This window comes from Grus americana, chromosome 18 (assembly GCF_028858705.1).
Source record: "Grus americana isolate bGruAme1 chromosome 18, bGruAme1.mat, whole genome shotgun sequence".
Classification (NCBI taxonomy): domain Eukaryota; kingdom Metazoa; phylum Chordata; class Aves; order Gruiformes; family Gruidae; genus Grus; species Grus americana.
The window spans coordinates 1,219,355-1,236,720 of record NC_072869.1 but is presented as its reverse complement, the minus strand read 5'-3'; the positions used below and the strand labels follow the sequence as shown (position 1 = coordinate 1,236,720).

The window sequence follows — 17,366 nt, the reverse complement described above, 5'->3', positions numbered from 1 at the left end:
CAGCCACCTCGCCCCGCCCAATGGCTGGGGCGGTGCGGTGCGGCGGCGGCGGTAGGCTGCGGGCGGGCGTGATGGGCGGCCGGGGGGGCCGGGGCCTGCTCCGCCCGGGGGGAGCGGGACGGGGTACGGGGGGGCCGGGGCCTTGTAACGGTCCCTTGTAACGGTCCCTGGGGCTCTTTGGGGGGGTGCTGGAGCCGAGCAAGGAGGGGGCCGGGCCCTCGGGTGAGGCCCGGGGCGGGGGTCTCGTCCGACCTCGCCCTCGGTGCTGCCCCCTCCGGAGGCCCCGGGGGGTGCGGTGCGGGTCCCGCTCACCCTCCTCTGGGCCCTTGGCGCTGCCTGGAGCCCCTCACCCGTGTTCCCGCTCCCGGGGGGGGTCCTGGGCCGTGGGAGCCCGGGGACCTGTGCTCGGGCTGGGGGGGGGTCTGGGGGCCCTGAGCCCCGGGCCTGAGCCCCGTTTCCCGGTGCGAGCCCAGCGGTTTCCATCGAGAGCCGTTTGTTTACCCGGGTTATTGGAGCCCGAGGCGTTGCCAAGGTGGAGCCCCAAGGGGGGGTGTGTGAAGCCGGCCCTGCTGGGGGCCGGGGGGCTGGCGGGGAGCCGTGTCCGTAACGCGACGTGGTGCCCGTGGCGTGGAGCGTCCCTGGCGATGGCGGCGGGTCCCGGCTCTGAGCTCTGTGGTGGGAGGGGATGCGAAGGGGTAAAGCGGGGAACGTGTCGAGCTGGGGAGGTCGCTCAGCTCGCCCTGCGCCCGTGGAGAGGGCACGGCCGCTTCCAAGCGGCTTCTGGGCCGGGATGGGGAGCGCTGTGGGGGACACGGATCCCTTGGGAGCTGCCCGGTTGCTTCTTCAGCATCCCTGCCCGGCTGCTGGTGTCAGGCACTGCGAGGAGTTCACCTGGAGCCTCTCCAGGCCTCGTGTTCGGGGTTATTTGTCGTGTGGAAATACAGAGGGAGGTGTTCTGTCCCGTTTGAAAAGTTACGTCTCTGTGTGCCGGCTTTTGCAGGAGAAAGCCGGGAGCAGAGCGCACGATTTCCTTGCTGCGTGAGGCTGGATGTACTCTCCGTGCCTTCACTTCTTCGCCCGCGCTGTGCTTCCAGGGCCCCTTCTGTCTGCCTCAGCATGAAGAGCACCCGCAGCGGCTCCTCCTTCCAGGGCACCGGTTCTGGCAGCGTGGATCTGAGCCTGACAGGCCTCCCCGCGCCAGTCTTGCGGCGCCCGAGCAGCGCCTCTCCTGCCAAGCACGTGGCACGCTCGATCTCGGTCACCGCCGATGGCAAACCGAAGAGGAATGCACTGGTGAGTCCTGGGTGGGAGAGGTCCTGCAGCCCTCCTGCTGCCCGGGGCGGGAGGCGTGTGTGCGTGGGTTATGGGGTGCCTCGATGCGCTCCCGCTCTCCTGGCTCTCTAACGCTGGGCTGCGCTGGTCCTGTAGGCTGGGCTTCTGAGGCGGGAGGTGGCACTGGGGAGGGTCCTGGCTTCCCTGGGAGTGCATGGCAGGGTGGCACGGCTGCATGTTTATGGGGAGCAGCCGCACCCCCTTCAGGAGGGGAGAGTGGGGCTGGTGCAGGCACCAGCTAGAGCTGCAGCTCTGGGTGCTGCGGTGCCGTGCTCTCTCTCCAAATCTGATCGTTCTTGATGATCGGCTGCTCGTCAGGTCTCTTCTGACCCTCTAATGTACACAGAAGGGCAAGCAGGGAAGCGTCAGGCTTCACCCTTCCTTGCCCTTCACCTCCCTGCACCCATTTCCTTCTGGAGACTCCCCAGTTCCTGGTATCTTCTGCCAGATGCTGTGGCGCTTTCAGGCCCAGCCTGCGCCTTGCTGGGCACCCTCTGTTCCTGCTGGGCTGAGCAGGAGCTCGGGACACTCGGTGTCTCGCAGAGTGGGGTTTTTTCTGAGTGTATTTTCAGCAGAGTGAACGAGCCCCAGGTACTTACCGGGCTCTGTTAAGTCCCAGTAGCAGAGAGTCTCCATGCTCTTTGCCGAGTAATCCCTGCTGCCTCGGCAGTCTCCCTTCACGCTCATTCCCAGGGCAGGTAACGAGCGTGGCCCTTCTCGGCTGCGGAGCTCACACGGATGAACGCGTTCCTGCTGGCTGAGCAGCAGCACGGAGCCGGAGAGGCAGCGAGGAGTCGTTGCATTCTGCCTCAAGGAGCAGTCGGAAACGTCCTGTCGGGGCTGCCGAAGGGGTGGAAGGGGAGCGCCGCAGCGGTGCTGGTTTAGGACACCGACGCGCAGGGGGAGCCTGCCCAGGCCAGGCATCCCAGCTCTGCCTGCCCGTGCTGCTTAACATCGTGCTGAATTTAGCGCTCTCCTCCGCAGGAAGATGCAGGATCCCGGGCGATGAACAACCTCCGGAGGTCCAACAGCACCACCCAGGTTAACCAGCGGGTGAACAGCGTGCGCAGGTACAGCCCCAGCCACCAACCGGCGTCCGTCTGTCCCGTGGACGGGACTGTGTGAACCCCACCGAGCTGTCTGGCCTCTCTTGTCTGTGAGGGAACCGGAGCCTTTCAGAAATGTACATTAAGCTCTGTCGTATGCATCGGGGTTACAGCCTGGCCTTGGAAAGCCACGGTCTGTTTTTTTGTTTGGGGTTTGGTTTTTTTTTTGGAGATGAGGTCGCTTGATTAGGATTCAGGGAAATAGAGTGTATTTCTGTGGCTGGGAAGCCTCTGTCACAAAAGACTCTCAAATTAATTCCAAGGGACAGGACCGTTCACTTAGAACAGCCCCTTGTGGACCCTCCGGACTGTAGCTGGGCTGTGTTAGGAGAAAGTTCTCCTCCTGTCTCCAATGACTTCCCAGGGCTGTCTCTGAATCGTGATTTTGTGTTCTCTTGTTGCCCTGTGCCCATCCCTTTAATCTATTCTATCATCGCCACACATCATGCTGAAATCTAAAAGTCCGTATAAGAATGAATAATTCGTAGATTTTGGGGCTGTGTAATGATTCTCCAGCCCTTTCCTCCCCCTGTTGTGGTGGCGGGCGGTAGGTGTGCCTCAGCTCTGCGCTGCGTGCGTTTTCAGAGTGCCCCGCTGCGATCAGAGCGCGCTTCTCGCTGAAGCAGCCTGTGCAGGATGAGAACCCCGCTATCGCTGTCTTGTTGCTGTTTGTCTGCATGCAATATTAACTCCAGAGCACGTGTTCTCTCCTCCTCTCTGCCTTCCCCGGGTTCGGGCTAAAGCTCGGAGCAGACGGGAGACTTCCTGACCTTCTTTGAGAGCGGTTCTGGGGGAAGAAAGAAACTGGCGAGTCTGAGCAAAACCTCCCCGGAAAAGAAAACCACATGGAACATCTTGGTGAGGATGGCGGCGTCCTGGGGCGGGCGGGCTGTCGGCTCTGCCTGCCTGGCTTTGGTGGGGGGCTGGGAGGGTTCCCTAGACCCAAGGATAGGGTGGGGGGTGGTGCAGCTCGTCCGTGACGTCCAGGCTGGTCCTTCCTCAGCCTGCCGGCAAAGCTGGCACGATTCAGGTGGCCAACGTGATTGTCCGCTCCTCTGGCCTGTGCTGGGCTTGCGTCTGACCTGGGGCTTTTGCCCGTCATGTCCGTGCTCCTGGGGGAGGCAGGCAGAGGCTGCCGTGCTGCAGAACTGAGGTTCCATGGGGGGGGACAACCTGCCTTGTGAAGGAAGAGGGTGGTGTTTGAGGACGTGGGTTTGGCGCTCGCCTGCGCTTACGCCTGCTGGCTCCGTGGCAGGACGATCAGCCGCGAGCGTTCCTGGGCCCCCCTGGCTCCCGCAGCGTTGAGCCACCGGCGGGTATGAGGAGGAAAGAAGCCTCTGTGCTCCTGGCAGCCAACTTCACCGCCAACAACAGGTAGGAGGGGCGGCGCTGAACTGGAGCCGGTCTGGTGAGGAGCTACACGGAGAAAGGACACGGGCAGAGGAGGGGGTGCCGGGGCTCTGCCTCTGCCAGGGCACGGGGCCGGGTGTGCCGGGCTGGCTGGCCAGGATGCGTTTGGAAGCTGCACGGGAGCTCGATTGATGCGTGGGAGAGGCTGCTCATGCTCTAGGAAAGGGAACAAGTAAAACTTGAACCCTTCGGGGCCAGGAGAGCCTTAAGCTGAGGCTGTAGAACAGCCTGAAGCGCAGGGTGCTGGGTCTGCTCGGGCTGGGTCGGTCTGTCTGTCTGTGCGGCAGGTAACAGCTTCCGAGGAGCGAGCTCTAGGGAGCGGGTGAGTCGCTTGTGCGGCCTCGCTTGTTCCTCGCCTTGGGGGATGCTCCAGACGGTCACGGTTGGGTTGGGGGGTGCCACGCAGGGAGCGTCCGTGGCGTGTGCTGTCCCCTCCGGATCCGGCGAGTTCCTAATGCCTCGTCCTCTCTCCACAAAAGGAGCAACAAGGGCGCGATGGGCAACTGTGTCACCACCATGGTGCACAACAACTACTCCACCACGGACAAGGGCCCTGCGCCCAAAAGCTCCAACCAGGCACCCAGCTCCCTCAAGTGAGTGTGGAGAGGTCCTGGCCTGGGGGCTGTGCTGACTGTGTCTCCATGTGCTGGTGTGGCACGGGACGGGGCAGGATGGTGCCAAGTGACTTCGCTTTCTGCCTTAGCAATGTTGTCAAAGCGACCTCAAACGAGGACGGCGAAAGCAGCAGCTTCATGAAGTCCCAGAAGAATTTCTCCAGCAACAACATCATGACCCGCAACAACAACAGCAGCCTGCCCCGGAGACAGGAGGTGACCGAGGAGGAAGCAGAGAGGTGAGACGGAGCTGGCGCGTGATGGCTGGTGGGAAGGGGCAGGAGGACGGTGCCAGGCGGAGGGGTGAGCTCCAGGGGAGCCGGTACTGGTTTGTTCCTCTCCTCTGGGGCGCTGGGTTCGGGCAGGGCCCCTCTCAGTGCACCTGCAGTGGCTGATGTACCCTCCCTGGGACTTGGCTCTGTGCTTTGAGCTGTCCTCGTCCAAGGCACGAGTTCCTCCCGCCCCAAACGTCAGCCCAGGCAGAGACCTTGCTGAGTCAGGGTGTGAGGGGACAGAACGGGTCCCGGTGCCGTGGGCGAGCTGCCTGCGCGCTGCTGCAGCAGGATGGGGTGGTGCAGCTGAGGAGGACCCTGGGGCCACGCTGAGCCCCCCTCTCCCCGCAGGTTCATCCAGCAGGTCAACCTGGCCGCCGTGACCATCCAGCGCTGGTACCGACGCCACTCGCAACGGCACAGGGCGGCGGCGGCGGCTCTGGGGCGCTTGCTGGCTTCCAAAAGGGAGGTCAGTCCTGTCCGCCACAAATTCGGGGGAATTCGAGTCCCTTAAGTCACCAGACCCTTCAACCCAGACCTGAGCTGTCGGAGACGAGGGCGCCTTGGCTTTGCATCCAGCCAGCCCCTCGTGGTCCAGAGAGCTGGGGAGGGCCCCGGCCCCGTGGAGATGCGCTGGCCGTGGCGGGGGAAAGCCCGGGTTTGGTTCCAGGGGGAGCTCAGGCTGGGAGCCCCTGGGCTCAGCGCTGCGTGGCTCCTGTCCACCAGCTCCCTTCAGCCGCGAGCAGGCGGACGGTTGGCAGTAGCAGCACAAATCCTGCTCAATTCTTTTATTGTCTTGGACACTCGTGGCCAGAGGAGGGATACCCTGTCTCAGCTCATCGTAGCGAATCAGTAACGAATTGGCTCATTAGAGAGTGGCGAGTCATCTGCAGCTATTTGTGTTTCTTTGTGTTTAATTATTTATCGCAATAACGAAAAGTACTGTAGCTCTTGCATGTGAGAGTCTATTTTTAAGCCTTGTCTCCTCGGTGGTTTCAGACCCAGATGACTAATAATTGCATTTAGTATCTAAAGAAAATAAGCTGCTCTAAAGTGGAGCTTTTCTGAGGACTCTGTACCCGCATGGAGCGGGGGCCTGGGGGGATGGAAAGCCTGGATATGGGGTGACGTCAGGGGCAGCGCGCCCTTTCCCACTTCCCTGCTGTGGGTGGTGGGTGCTGGAGAGCCCTCGGTAACGTTTTTGACCCTCCTCTCTGGAAGGAAAGGCAGCAGCGGATGGAGGAAGGGAATATCCTGGATTTGCACGAGAGGAAGGACGAGGAACGCCGGAAGATCCGAGAGGAGAAGGCGCGCCTGGCCCGGCGCGCTGCCATCCAGGTAGGGACAAGGCGAAGGTGCTGTGGCCTGAGCGAGGCCAGCGTTGGCATCTTCTTGTGAGGTGGCGAGAGGGCCTCCCCTCTGCATCTCCAGGGCTTTGCATGAAGCGGAATTGGAGCCAGCCTTGGAAATGGAGTGCTCCCTACGGAGCCGGAGGTGCCGTAGAGCGGTTTCCCGTTGTGCTCCTGCCAAGCCTTGGCAGCTCATTCGAAGCGCTGGTTTCGATCTGTTCTCGGGGAAAGGGTGACTGTGTTGAAACAGGGAGACTGTAATGGCAGCTCCTCAGAGTGGCCGGGGAGGACAAGAGTGCCCGGGGAAGGGGACCCTCCTCGGGAGCGGGGTGCTCCAGGGTGGGCTGAGCCCCGCTCTATGCTGCTGGTGGGAAGCACCTCGCCGTCTTCACCCTGTTCTTGCAGGCGGGAGAGGGCTGGTGCCCCTGGGCACAACTGAAGGGCGTGGGTTATGGGGAGTTGCGCGTTTGCTTGCAGTATAGCTGAAGATTTTTTTTAAAAAACCCAGTTTCTCCTTGCCCTAAATGTAATCGTATTTTGGTGGGGGGGTGGTCAGTAGAGATGCAGAGGGAGCGGCCAGAGGACAGCAAAATGCTGCAACAGCTTTGCAAACGTGTGCTTGTGACTTCCCGAAACTCAGCTGAGGCAACTCCCTGGGCTCTGCCGCGTCGCTGCGCTGTGCGATGCGTGGCCCTCGGGATTCGGAAGCCCTTTATGGAGCAGCAAAGGATGCTGCGCAGGGGCATGGGAACAGCCCTCGTTCACGGGTGGAGCCGGCGAGACCTCCCCACCGCTCGGAGCAGCGCAGAGTAGAGCTGCTATTCCTGTGCTTTCCCTTCCTCTGGAATTGTCCTTGTTAACCCTTCAGCAGCAAGCATGTGGGTCGTGGTGGTCTCCCAGGCCCTTGCTAGCACTTGAAGCAGTGTCAGCACACGCCCCGTGCTGAGCAGGACGCTGACGGCTTCTCTGTCCCCACAGGAGCTGCACCAGAAAAGGGCCCAAAAGGCTCTGGACACAAAACGCTTGGCAGAAGAGGAGCTTGCGCTGGTGAAGGAGAGCAGAAGGGTAGCAAAGAAGAAGCCTGCCAAACCTGCTTCTGCAAGGAACGTCAGCCCAGCCAACAGTGTCACCAAAGCCAATAATGCCGGTGAGTCCCTCCTGCAGGTCTCCCATGCTTTTGGAGCAGCGTGTGACGTGAGGGGGAAGGAGGAACGGGGGGGGCTGTTCTCGCTCTGGGGAGCTTCTGGTTGGTGCAAGTGCCTGAGAGCGGTCTGGTTCCTGCAGAGGCCAATTTCCACTCGGTAGCCGCGGAGCCGGAAGAGAGCAGCCTCGCAGACCTCGGCTCCGCGCCCGCACGGGACCCTGGGGCAGAGGACAAGCTGCAGGTGGGTCTGGCTTGGCCTCACGGGGCTCCTGGCACCAGCTGCCGGGGTGGCTCTGGAGCCTCCGTTGACTTCTGGGGAGATCTGGCAAACTCTTTTACTGCAAGGTGCGTCTTCCTTCCCCCCCCTCCGCAGGATGTGAGCTCCAGAGAGACGGGCGGCGAGGATCTGGAGACGGTGGTGACTGCTGTCAGCAGGGCTCAGTCCAAGGTCACGCTGAGTGAGCTGCTGGACACGCTCAGGCTGTTGGAGGAAGAGCCAGAGCTGCTGCCCCCACCGAAGCTCTTCAGGAAGGACAGACACGCCTGGGTTGATGGGGTAGGCAGGGGGCTGAGGCTGGTTGTCCGCCCTCGGACAGCGATGGCTGCCTGGTGAGAGCAGGTTCCCTACGGGCTGCTTTCTCCTGCGCTTGCTGGGTGGTGGAGGGTGAGAAAGGTTTGCTGCCGGAGAAGGCAGTGGAGGAGTTTGAAGGCAGCAGAGGAGGCAAGGAGGAGCAAAACCATGCGGGGGCTGTGGTGGGAGGAGGGTGAATACAGAGGCTGGTTATTGGGGTGCAGTGGGAGGAGTGGGCTCTGGTGATGAAGAAGAGCCACCACCTCTTCTCCCGAGCCTTCCCTGGGTGCTCATTCACACCTGTGTCTGCCCAGCAGGAGCCCAGCTCCAACTCCCTGACTGCTGATAACCTGGAGAAGTTTGGGAAGCTGAACCACTCCCCGGGGGTGCCCGAGGATGGGGCGCTGCTCTCGGAGGCCAAGCTCCAAAGCATCATCAGTTTCCTGGACGAGATGGAGAAGTCTGAGCAGGAGAGGCCCAGGTCGTCCGCCTCGGCCACGCAGCGGGAAGTGAGTGCTGAAGCCAGAGCCCGTTCATGTTTGAGAGGTGGTGCAAGACCCTGGTGGGACGGGTCTCTTGTCTCCTTCTTCTGGTTCCAGGAGGTCCCCACCACCTCTTAATTGTTTTTTTTCCCCTGTTGCAGGGTCTCCTCTTGGAAGAGGAGCTGGCTCACTTGGAGCAGGCATCTGCTGTTGCCACAGAGGTGACGAGCTCCATCATGAGGCTGAAGCTGGAAGTGGAGGAGAAGAAGCGAGCCATCGGCCTGCTGCAGACCGCCCTGGTGTGTGAGCCAGATGCTCTTGTTTGCTGGGGAATGAAGACCAAGAGCCCTCAGCAGATGTTTCTTGGGGCAGTGGCTTTGAAGCACAAAATTGGGGCTCTGTGAATAGGGCTTCCCAGCAAAGTACTGCCGTGTTCCCGGAGCTAGTGCCGAGGAGCCGGAGGGCCAGAGGCTGCCGGGCATGCCGCGGTCCCAGTCACTGTTAGCGTGGGAAAGATCTGCCAGGTCCTCCTTGGTCTGGTGTGGGCTTCTCTCCAATTCTTGCTGCCCCCCCGATTTGAAAACCTTCCTCAAAGTCCCTTCCCTGGCAGGGGCCTGGCTAGTCCAGAAGCCCTCGGTGAGTTCCTGGGCTGAACTCTCTTTTCCTCTGTCCCGCAGGGGTTTGGGTGTTCTTGCTGGCAGCAGGGCAGGAGGTGTGAGTACCAGGGACTTTGCTTTAGCTCTGTTCCTCCTTGTTCTGGCCCGACAGTGCCTTCCAGGTTCGGTAGTTATCTCCTGTACACGTGCTGGGGCTGGTGTAACTTCTTCCTCTTAATGTCTTGTGGCCGTTTCTCCCCTGCATCCAAAAGGCTCAGCAGAGGGAACTGACTGTCCGGCACGTCAAACAGACCGAGAAGGAGCTCAGCCACCAGCTCAAGCTGCAGAGGGAACAGTACGAGGCAGCTATCCAGAGGCACCTGGCCTTCATCGACCAGGTAATCTCCCATCCCAGCTCCGACTGGTGCTTCTGAAGCCAGAAGCGGAGGTTGCTGTACCCTGCCCGGCTGCCTGATGCCTCTTCTTTGCCCTGCCCAGCTGATTGATGATAAGAAGGTGCTGAACGAGAAGTGTGAGGCTGTGGTAGCTGAGCTGAAACAAGTGGACCAGAAGTATGGCAAGAAAATCACCCAGATGCAGGAGCAGCACGAGCTGGTGAGGGGATAGGGAGGGTGGGGGGCAGGGAGAGGAGACGGAGACGTGCCGTGGCCAGAGTTGGCTGGTTTTGCTGAAAGGGGACCTCTGCCCAGACCTGTACGGTTTCTCTCACCTCAGTGGGGCTCAATCATTCTGGGGAGCCCTTCTCTGGGCACAGAAGGGTCCGTGTCACCCGCGGAGCTCTGCCCTGGCTGCCCGAGAGGCCGCTGTCCTCTGCAGCCCAGAGCCGGGTGGTGGGACTGACGGACAGACAGTGCGGGCTGCCAGGGGCTGTGCGTGGGCAGACCCTTCCCACACATCCTGCTGCGGACAGAGCTCTTCCCCGGCGGGGGGTGACCAGGGGACCTCGCTTCGGCGGAGGCGAAAGCAGGCGCTAGCACAAACCTGATGCTCACGGATGAATTTGTACCTGTGGCCATATCCTTCTGAGCTGGGTGACTTCCAGCCCCCTTTGCAGGAGCAGGGAGCTGAATGGGGACAAGATTATAAAGGGACACGGGGTGTGTAAGTGTGTAAGTAACAACAGACCTCTGTGGGTTTCACTGGGCTGTTCGCCCTGACCAGCACCCAAACACACAGAGGGTTTTTGTGGGAGCTGGCTGGCAGATTCCCTCGGGAGCGTGCAGAGCTCCCTCTCCTGCAAATGGAGACGGCTCGGCTCGGCTTGCCCGCGCTGGCCCTGGCAGAAGGCAGCGCCGCTGGCTCGCAGCTCTGCCGTGGGGCTCGCCCTGGCTCTGCTGCCCCGCTCCCTGCTCACCCGTGGCCTCACAGCCGAGCTCGTGCCCTGGGCGCTGGAGCGGGGCAGGCATTTGCACCAGTCTGAGCCTGTTCAGACAGATGCCCTCGCGCAAACCAAGCGAAGGCTCGCTTGGCTCCCTTTGCCGCTCTGTTTAAGCCTGAGTTTTGAGCCCAGCCGAGAGAAAGAAGCCGGCGCAACATTGCCTGGAGGGGCCACCTTCCCGTGGAGGGACGGGGTGGGTTTTGCTGCTGCAGCCTGTGTGGGGCAGAGGAGCTGCCTCTTGTCTCGCAGCAGGGCGGCAGCACTGGGAACAGCCCGGGAGCCCTTCTGTGTCCGCTCTGCAGCCCCTTTGTTGTCCCTGCTCCCGGTGAGCTGGGCTCCTGGCTCTGCCGTACGGCCCCCTCTGTGTGCTGGGGGGTGGCCACTGAGTAACGCCCGTCCCCGCGGGCATCCCCCGGTCACCAGAGCAGCCTCCCGACCATGCGGCACGCTCCCTGGCAGGGCTGGCTCTGCCCTTGTCCCAGAGCTGCAGTCACCGGCGGTGCTGCCGGGCCCTCGGTGCGTCTGTGTAACTGCCGGTTTGGCTGTGCATCCCCTCGCTCCTGTGGGACCCCTGCCCCCCTGTCTGCCCTGCCCCCCTGGCTGTTTGGTTTTGCCTCTCTCCCCTGCCATCTCCCCTCTCCCCCGTGACTCTGCAATTCCCCTTTTCTCTCCATCCCCTCCTTTCTTTCTCCCCAGGTCTGGCGCACTTTGGGCCCCTTTTGCGAGGTAAATGTGGTCTTTGCTCTTTTTTTTTTTTTGTGCCTTGCCCTTCTGCTCTCGTGCCCTGACCCGCTCCGGCTCCACAGGCGCCTGCAGTATCAGGGCTGGGCTGGGAACTCCCCGCTCAGCGGCAGGGTCAGCCCCGGAAAGGAGCCCCTTCGCCCCATCTCCCCAGGCCACTTGCTCAGCTGCTGCCTTCGGGCCGTCCCTGTCTTCCTGTGCCGATTTCCCTGCCCTCTTTTTTTCCCTAAAAGCGAGTCCCGGGCTGTGCGGGCGGCCCTCTGCTATTCCCCGCTCCTTTTTGCTGGAGAGGAGAGCCGAGGAGGTAAACGCAGGCAGAGGGGAAAGCGAGAGCAGTGGCTGTGCCCGGGCTGGGCAGCCTCCGAGGCGTTGGAGAGTTTTGGGGTGCTGCAGGAGCTTGGTCCACAGTGGTACCGCGGGCGCTGGGAGGCGTGCTTGTCTGTCTGTCTGTCCTCCTGCCGGAGGGTCTTCCGTGCCAGGCAGAGGGAAGGCTGGAGAAGGAAGCATCTTCACACGCGACCCTGCGTCTGCTGACAGACGGACTGCCCTGTGTGCAAGGACCGTCGGCAGCCCCGGTTCCCCTCTCCCCTCCATAGGTGCTCTCGTGTCTCAGCCAGCAAGTGCTTTTCCGAAGGTTTTGCTCTTCTCACCCCTGTGCTCCAGCACTGCGGGGCAGCAGCGGCCCCGTCCCGTGAGAGTGAGGAGAAGGCACGGAGAGCGTGCGGCCGCTTCTCTGGAGCAGGAGAACATGCACGGCCGGGGCTGTGTACACGCAGCTCAGGCTGCCTGCTCTTGCCTGCAACTTCCTTCTCCAGAGCCGGGCTCCCAGGCTAGCGGGTTTTTCTCCCCTAGTTTGTCTCTGAAACTTTCCCGTTTGCTCTCAAACAGGAGATTAAGAAACTGAAGGAACTGATGAGCGCAACTGAGAAAATCAGGCGGGAGAAGTGGATTGATGAGAAAACCAAAAAGATCAAAGAAATCACTGTGAAAGGTATGGGCGCGTTCCCTGGGTGGTGGCTGGAGTCGGAGCGGTGTGGGGGTCACATCCGAGCTGGTCCGGGAGAGGGGCCGTGTCTGCAGAGCTCGGGGAAGAGCCGCTCAGCGTGGGTGGTCTCTGCTCCCTGCATTTGGCAGGGGCGGATGCCAGAGAGCAGGAAAGCCCGTGCTGCTCGCTCCCCTTTCCTTTCCAGCCCCCCTTTTGCTGAGCTGCTGTGTTTGCAGCCCGCTGGCCAGGGCCAAGGGCACCAGCGCTGGGGTCTGGGCAGCCCCGAGGCCGAGTGGTGACTGTCCTTCCTGCTGCCCCAGGGCTGGAGCCGGAGATCCAGAAGCTCATCGCCAAGCACAGGCAGGACATCAGGAAGCTGAAGATGCTGCACGAGGCCGAGCTGCTGCAGTCGGATGAGCGGGCCGCCCAGCGCTATGGCCGGCAGGCAGAGGAGCTGCGGGGCCTGCTGGAGCGCGAGAAGGAGGAGCAGAGCCAGCGGGAGAGGGAGCTGGCCCGGCAGCGGTACGTCATCACGGGGGGAGGCTTGAGGGTGGTTTGGGGCTCACGGCATGGGGGTGGTGTCCACCGCCCACATGCTGACGGGTTCCCGATCTTTGCAGCGGTTAATATCCGTGGTGGGCAGCCCCTTTCTCTGCACCAGCCCGGTGTGGGAGCTGCCAGTAAACCAGGGGCATCCTCCAGAGTTGGACCAGCCCCTGGTCAGCTGTGGAAGGGATGGGATGGGACAGGATGGAGAGGCGGATGAATGCCCGAAGCCAGGCCCATCCCTGAGGCTGCTCTGCCCCGCAGGTGTGAGCAGCAGCTGGAGCAGGAGGAGCAGGCGCTGCAGCAGCAGCGACGCCGGCTCTACGCAGAGGTGGCCGAGGAGAAGGAGCGGCTCAGCCAGCAAGCGGCCAGGTGAGAGGGCTGGCAGCAGTGACGGCGCGGTGGCCAAGGGCTGGAGGCAGCCCCGAGCTCGGGAGTGCTGGGGCCAGTGTCTCCAGGCCGGGCTGCGGTGGGAAGAGGGGGCTGGTGCTCGAGGGGGGCCAGGGGGGAGCAGCCCGAGGAGGGGGCGGCGAGGCTGGGCCGATGCAGACGTTGGGAGCTGCGGTGTGTGCGGGCAGGCAGAGAGCGGAGGCGGAGGAGCTGCGGCGGCAGCTGGAGGCGAGCAGCTCGGCCGTCACCAGGGCGCTGAAGGAGGAGTACACGAAGGAGAAGGAGGAGCAGGAGAGGCGGCATCAGGTCTGGTTTGCCCCTCGCCGCTGGGCCCCGGGTTGCTGTTCTTGGGTGCGAGCAGTCCAGTCTGGTCCCCCACGCATGGCTGCGGTGACACGCGCTGGCACCGCTGAGCCCCGAACCCCACCGGGACAGTGCCGGAGGGGGCTGCAGCTGCCAGAGCTGAGCGGTTGTTGTCTCTCCGCAGGCAGAAGTGAAGGTGCTGAAGGACCGGCTGGAGATCGAGAAGCAGGCCTGGGAGGCAAACTACATGAAGAAGGAGGTAACAGCAAGGGCTGCCCTCCTCCAAAGGGGCCACCCTTGGGCTCCGAGGGGGACTGAGGCAGCATTTGCCATCTCTGTGCCCAGGAAGCCTGGCTGCTGTCGCGGGAGCGGGAGCTGCGGGAGGAGGTGAGGAAGGAACGAGACAAAGAGATCGAGTTGGTGATCCAGCGCCTGGAGGCTGACATGTCCTCGGCCAAGGAGGAGTGCGAGAGGGCAGCAGAGAGCAGGTGGGGGGAGAGGGAGCCCGTGGGTCCCAGCTCCTCACGGCCGGTCCCCTTCCCCTGTCCCCTGAGCCCTGCACATTTCTCCAGCGAGCTCTGGACGCTGCAGCTTGCGGGTGTGAGCAGCGTTAGTGCAGGAAGGAGCGGCTGGCAGGGGGGAAGTTAACCTCTCACTCGAGGAAACAGCCCCGGGTCTCCCGTGGGGCAGATCCCCTCCTTGCTGCTGTGTCGTGGACCCTCCTGCAGTACGAAGGCGGCTGGGGATGGTCCCTGCAGCTGCCCGTCCTCCCCTCCCGTTAGGATTAAGAGGATCCGTGACAAGTACGAGGTAGAGCTCCAGGAGCTGGAGAGGTCTGAGCGGAAGCTGCAGGAACGCTGCAATGAGCTGAAGGGGCGGCTGGCAGAGCTGGAAGGGGAGAGCGTTCGTCTGCAGGGCCTGCTGAAGCACAAGGAGCAGGAGGTGGAGGAGATCCAGAAGGTGGGTGGGGAGCAGAGCCTGGCGCTTTGGCTCCTTTCCCGGCTCCGTCCCCCTGCATCGCCCTGTGCCTGTCAGCGCCTTGATGTCACCTCCCTGCCCTGCTGCAGGTGAGGGACCAGCTGGCCCAGGAGCGGAGCAGCCTGGCAGAAGTGATCCGGCAGGAGTTTGCTGACCGCCTGGTGGGGACAGAGGAGGAGAACAAGCGGCTAAAGGCAGAGATGGCGGAGATGAGAGCCCGGCAGCGCCTGGAGCTGGACAGGGTAGTGCGGGAGAAGGACAAAGAGCTGGAGGAGGTTCACAGGAGGTGAGGCTGCCTGGGCTTCGTGCTGGGCTGCCACGGGCGCAGAGCTGGCCTGGGGTGCGTTGCGGGAGTGTGTCCAGAGTGCTGCGTCCTCAGGCCTGGCTTCCAGTCCTGTCTGGGCAAAACGGGCAGCGGAGTCACCGGAGCTGGCTGCCTGCTCAGCCACCCTGAATCCTCTGGCCCTTGTGACTTCTGCCTGCTCTGTGTCATCCTGGCCCCAGGGCCGCTCCCTTGCACGCCTGGAGGGTGCGAGCGCAGGGACGGGCAGCTGGAGCAGCGTGAGGGCTCCTGCCAGGAGAGGCCAGTGGTGCGCAGCCCCCTCTGCGGTTCCTGGCAGGTTCCAGCCAGGCTCGCCGTCAGCTCCTGGAGGGCTCCGCTCTGGGTAGTGCTTATATGTGTGATTGCAGCCACGGCATCTTGCTCGGCAGATTTGCCACTCTGGGGTGGCCAGGCAACTGATGCCCCCGCCACGAGCGTAGGGGAGGGAGCAGCTGGCTGCTGCGTCAGGGCTCAGCCGGCCATTGCACAGCCACAGAGGTCCAGGGCAGCTGTGACATCCCCAAAACGCACCGAGGACCCTGGCTGTTGGCTGCACAGCACCCTGAGACCTCGTTTGCGGGGAGCAGCGGCTACACTCGCGAGCAGGGCTGTGGCACTGCAGGGCTGTGCCGTGGGGCTCAGCTCCGTCCTGCGCTCGGTGGGGAGCCGGTGCTGGGAGCTGGGAGCTGGGCTCAGCATCGGGCAGTGACAGCGTAAGGCTTCCTCTTCCCTCCGAGTCTGCCTGCGGGGGAGGGATTTTGCAAGTGAAAGAATCGGAAAGGGAAGCGCATGGTCTCCTGCCAGAGCTCTTTCTGTGTGGGGCAGAGCGCTGCGGTAATGGCTCCAGCGCGGTGCAGAGCCGTCCCTCCTGTCGGTGTCTGTACCAAGCTGCTCACCACCCGCTGTAACGAGAGGCTGTAGTACGAGCGCATGGAGCTCACCAGCTTTCCCAGATCCTGCCGAGTGATTCCTGCTCGCTCTGACAGCCAGGCTCATACGTGGAGCATGAGAGAGTGAGGACCCCCGCTCCCCTTCCATCCCTTAGTTACGGCCTGGCAAAGGTTGAAACGCAGAAAGCCTGGTGCTCTGAGCTCCCTAGCCGTGAGGCAGCAACCGTGGGCTCGAGAAGTGGGGATAAAACTTAAAATCCCCTCCCTGTGGTCCTGTTCGTTAACTAAGTCTCACAAAGCAAATGTCCCCTTCTTCCTATAGATGGCTTGATCCAAACTACGTAACGCTCACCAAGGGAGTAAGAGTGTAATGGCACCTCGAGCCCAGAGCCGCTGCTCTCTGACTTGCAGCAGTGCACCGGGCGGGAGGAGAGGGACCACGCTCCCCCCGCGCTGGGATCGCCCTGCTGGGGCACGGGGCCGGCTGGTGTTTGGGGCCGGGCGCTGGGACGGGGCCTTCAGCCTCTCTGTGTCTATCTGCTCAGGGTGAAGATGGCCGTCCTGAGGAAGGAGGAGAGCGTGAGCAGCCTTCGGAAGCAGTACGAAGTGAGTGAGGGGGGCAGCCGGACCCCCGCGCCCCCCGGGCTGCGGCTCTGCCCCGGGGTGCAGTGAGCTCTCCCTCCCGTGTGCTCTGTTGCAGGCGGCCGTGCAGCGAGCCGACCGGCTGGAAGCCCTCCTGGAGCAGCAGCGCAAGCAGCTGCTGGCCACCAAGTGACCACCCTGCCGTGCAGGGCTGGGGGTGCTCCGGGGTGCCCGTGGGACCCCTGCTGGGGGGGGGCAGGGGGCTGGGGCTCCCCTTTCCCTCCCTCTGCCCTGGTGTTTTACAGCCTGGTCCCGGTGCGGCGGCCGTGAGCCCTGCCGCGCTTGGCAGCCTTCGGGTGTTCGGTGGTTGTGTTTTAACAATAAATCTGCGCTGGTTTCTACAGCCCTTCCTGTTCCATCTGTGTCCCCTGGGGGAAGGGGGGGCTCTGCCTCGCTGGCATCCACCACTTCTTCTTCGCTGGTGCATTTGTCCCTCCCCAGTGCGTATCGGTGCCAGGGCACGAGCTGCCCCTCCCCGCCGTGGGAGCAGGCAGCAGCCCCGACCCTCCCCACCCCCAGACCTTCCCCAGGGGGGGATGTGTGGGACCTGCAGGTTGGGGCTGAGCTGGGGGACAGGACCCTCCTGGAGATGTTGGGACCCCCTGTTCCTGCAGGTAGTGAGGGACAGCCCGAGCATGTGGGTGCTGGCTCTGATGGTCCCCAGCTCCCCGCTCTGCGCCTTGCTTCCCCTTCCAAAACAAAATATCCAGGATGCTGCGGGGAGGCACGGCCGGGGCAGGACGTGATCCCGCAGCCTCTGCTACCTGCAAATCTCTCAGCGCCCCGTGACAGTGACGGGAAATGCCTGGGCTGGGCCGGCGGCATCTGTTTCCTCTCGGCAGGGAGCGTGCGACCGCGCTGCTGCAGCCTTTTCCCTCCGAGGAGGCCGGGGCTCGGTGCGGGGGGCGAGCAGATGTTTGCTCATCGGAGTCCCAGGGTGTTTCCCATCCGTCCTGCCGGCCGTACACCCAGCTGCAGCGCTGCCAGAGCCCCCTTCCTCCTGGAGAGACCCTGCTGCTGTGTGGAGCTGCAGGGCAGAGGGACCCTCTGGCACCCCAGGAAGCTGCAGAGGAGCTCGGCCGCTTCCCGGCACTGGCATTTGTCCTGGCGCAGGCTCCCAGCTCCAGCTTCCGGGGGCAGACGTGGTCCCAAGGCAGCCGGGGGTGCCGGCAGCCCACGAATGTCCCGTACCCCCGCCTGTGCTTTGGCACGTCTCAGGGCATGAGCAGTTCCTCCAGCCCTGGGGTGCTGCTGGCTGAGGTGGAGAGGCTGAGGGTCCATGGGTGCTGCTGGG

The 17,366-nt window shown here is 63.1% G+C and overlaps 1 protein-coding gene across 8 annotated transcripts; it reads left to right on the top strand.

The window, feature by feature from the left end:
- Positions 1-32: 32 nt before the first annotated feature.
- On the top strand, positions 33-16,414 carry CEP131 (centrosomal protein 131). Of its 8 annotated transcripts, none has more exons than XM_054846954.1 (27): positions 33-51; positions 1,095-1,293; positions 2,317-2,402; positions 3,182-3,296; positions 3,694-3,812; positions 4,328-4,441; positions 4,552-4,701; positions 5,086-5,203; positions 5,956-6,072; positions 7,062-7,230; positions 7,368-7,468; positions 7,601-7,783; positions 8,113-8,307; positions 8,442-8,579; positions 9,149-9,274; positions 9,375-9,491; positions 10,972-11,001; positions 11,905-12,007; positions 12,322-12,523; positions 12,812-12,919; positions 13,126-13,243; positions 13,425-13,499; positions 13,586-13,728; positions 14,023-14,200; positions 14,308-14,504; positions 15,976-16,036; positions 16,131-16,414. In XM_054846954.1, the coding sequence occupies exons 2-27, from the start codon at positions 1,117-1,119 to the stop codon at positions 16,203-16,205; spliced, it is 3,315 nt and encodes a 1,104-aa protein (XP_054702929.1). In that variant the 5' UTR covers positions 33-51; positions 1,095-1,116; the 3' UTR covers positions 16,206-16,414. The 8 variants fall into 8 exon arrangements, with proteins under 8 accessions (XP_054702929.1, XP_054702926.1, XP_054702928.1 ...); XM_054846951.1 differs by having other exon boundaries at positions 41-51; positions 1,001-1,293; XM_054846953.1 differs by lacking the exon at positions 33-51 and adding an exon at positions 156-222.
- The last annotated feature ends 952 nt before the right edge of the window (positions 16,415-17,366 follow it).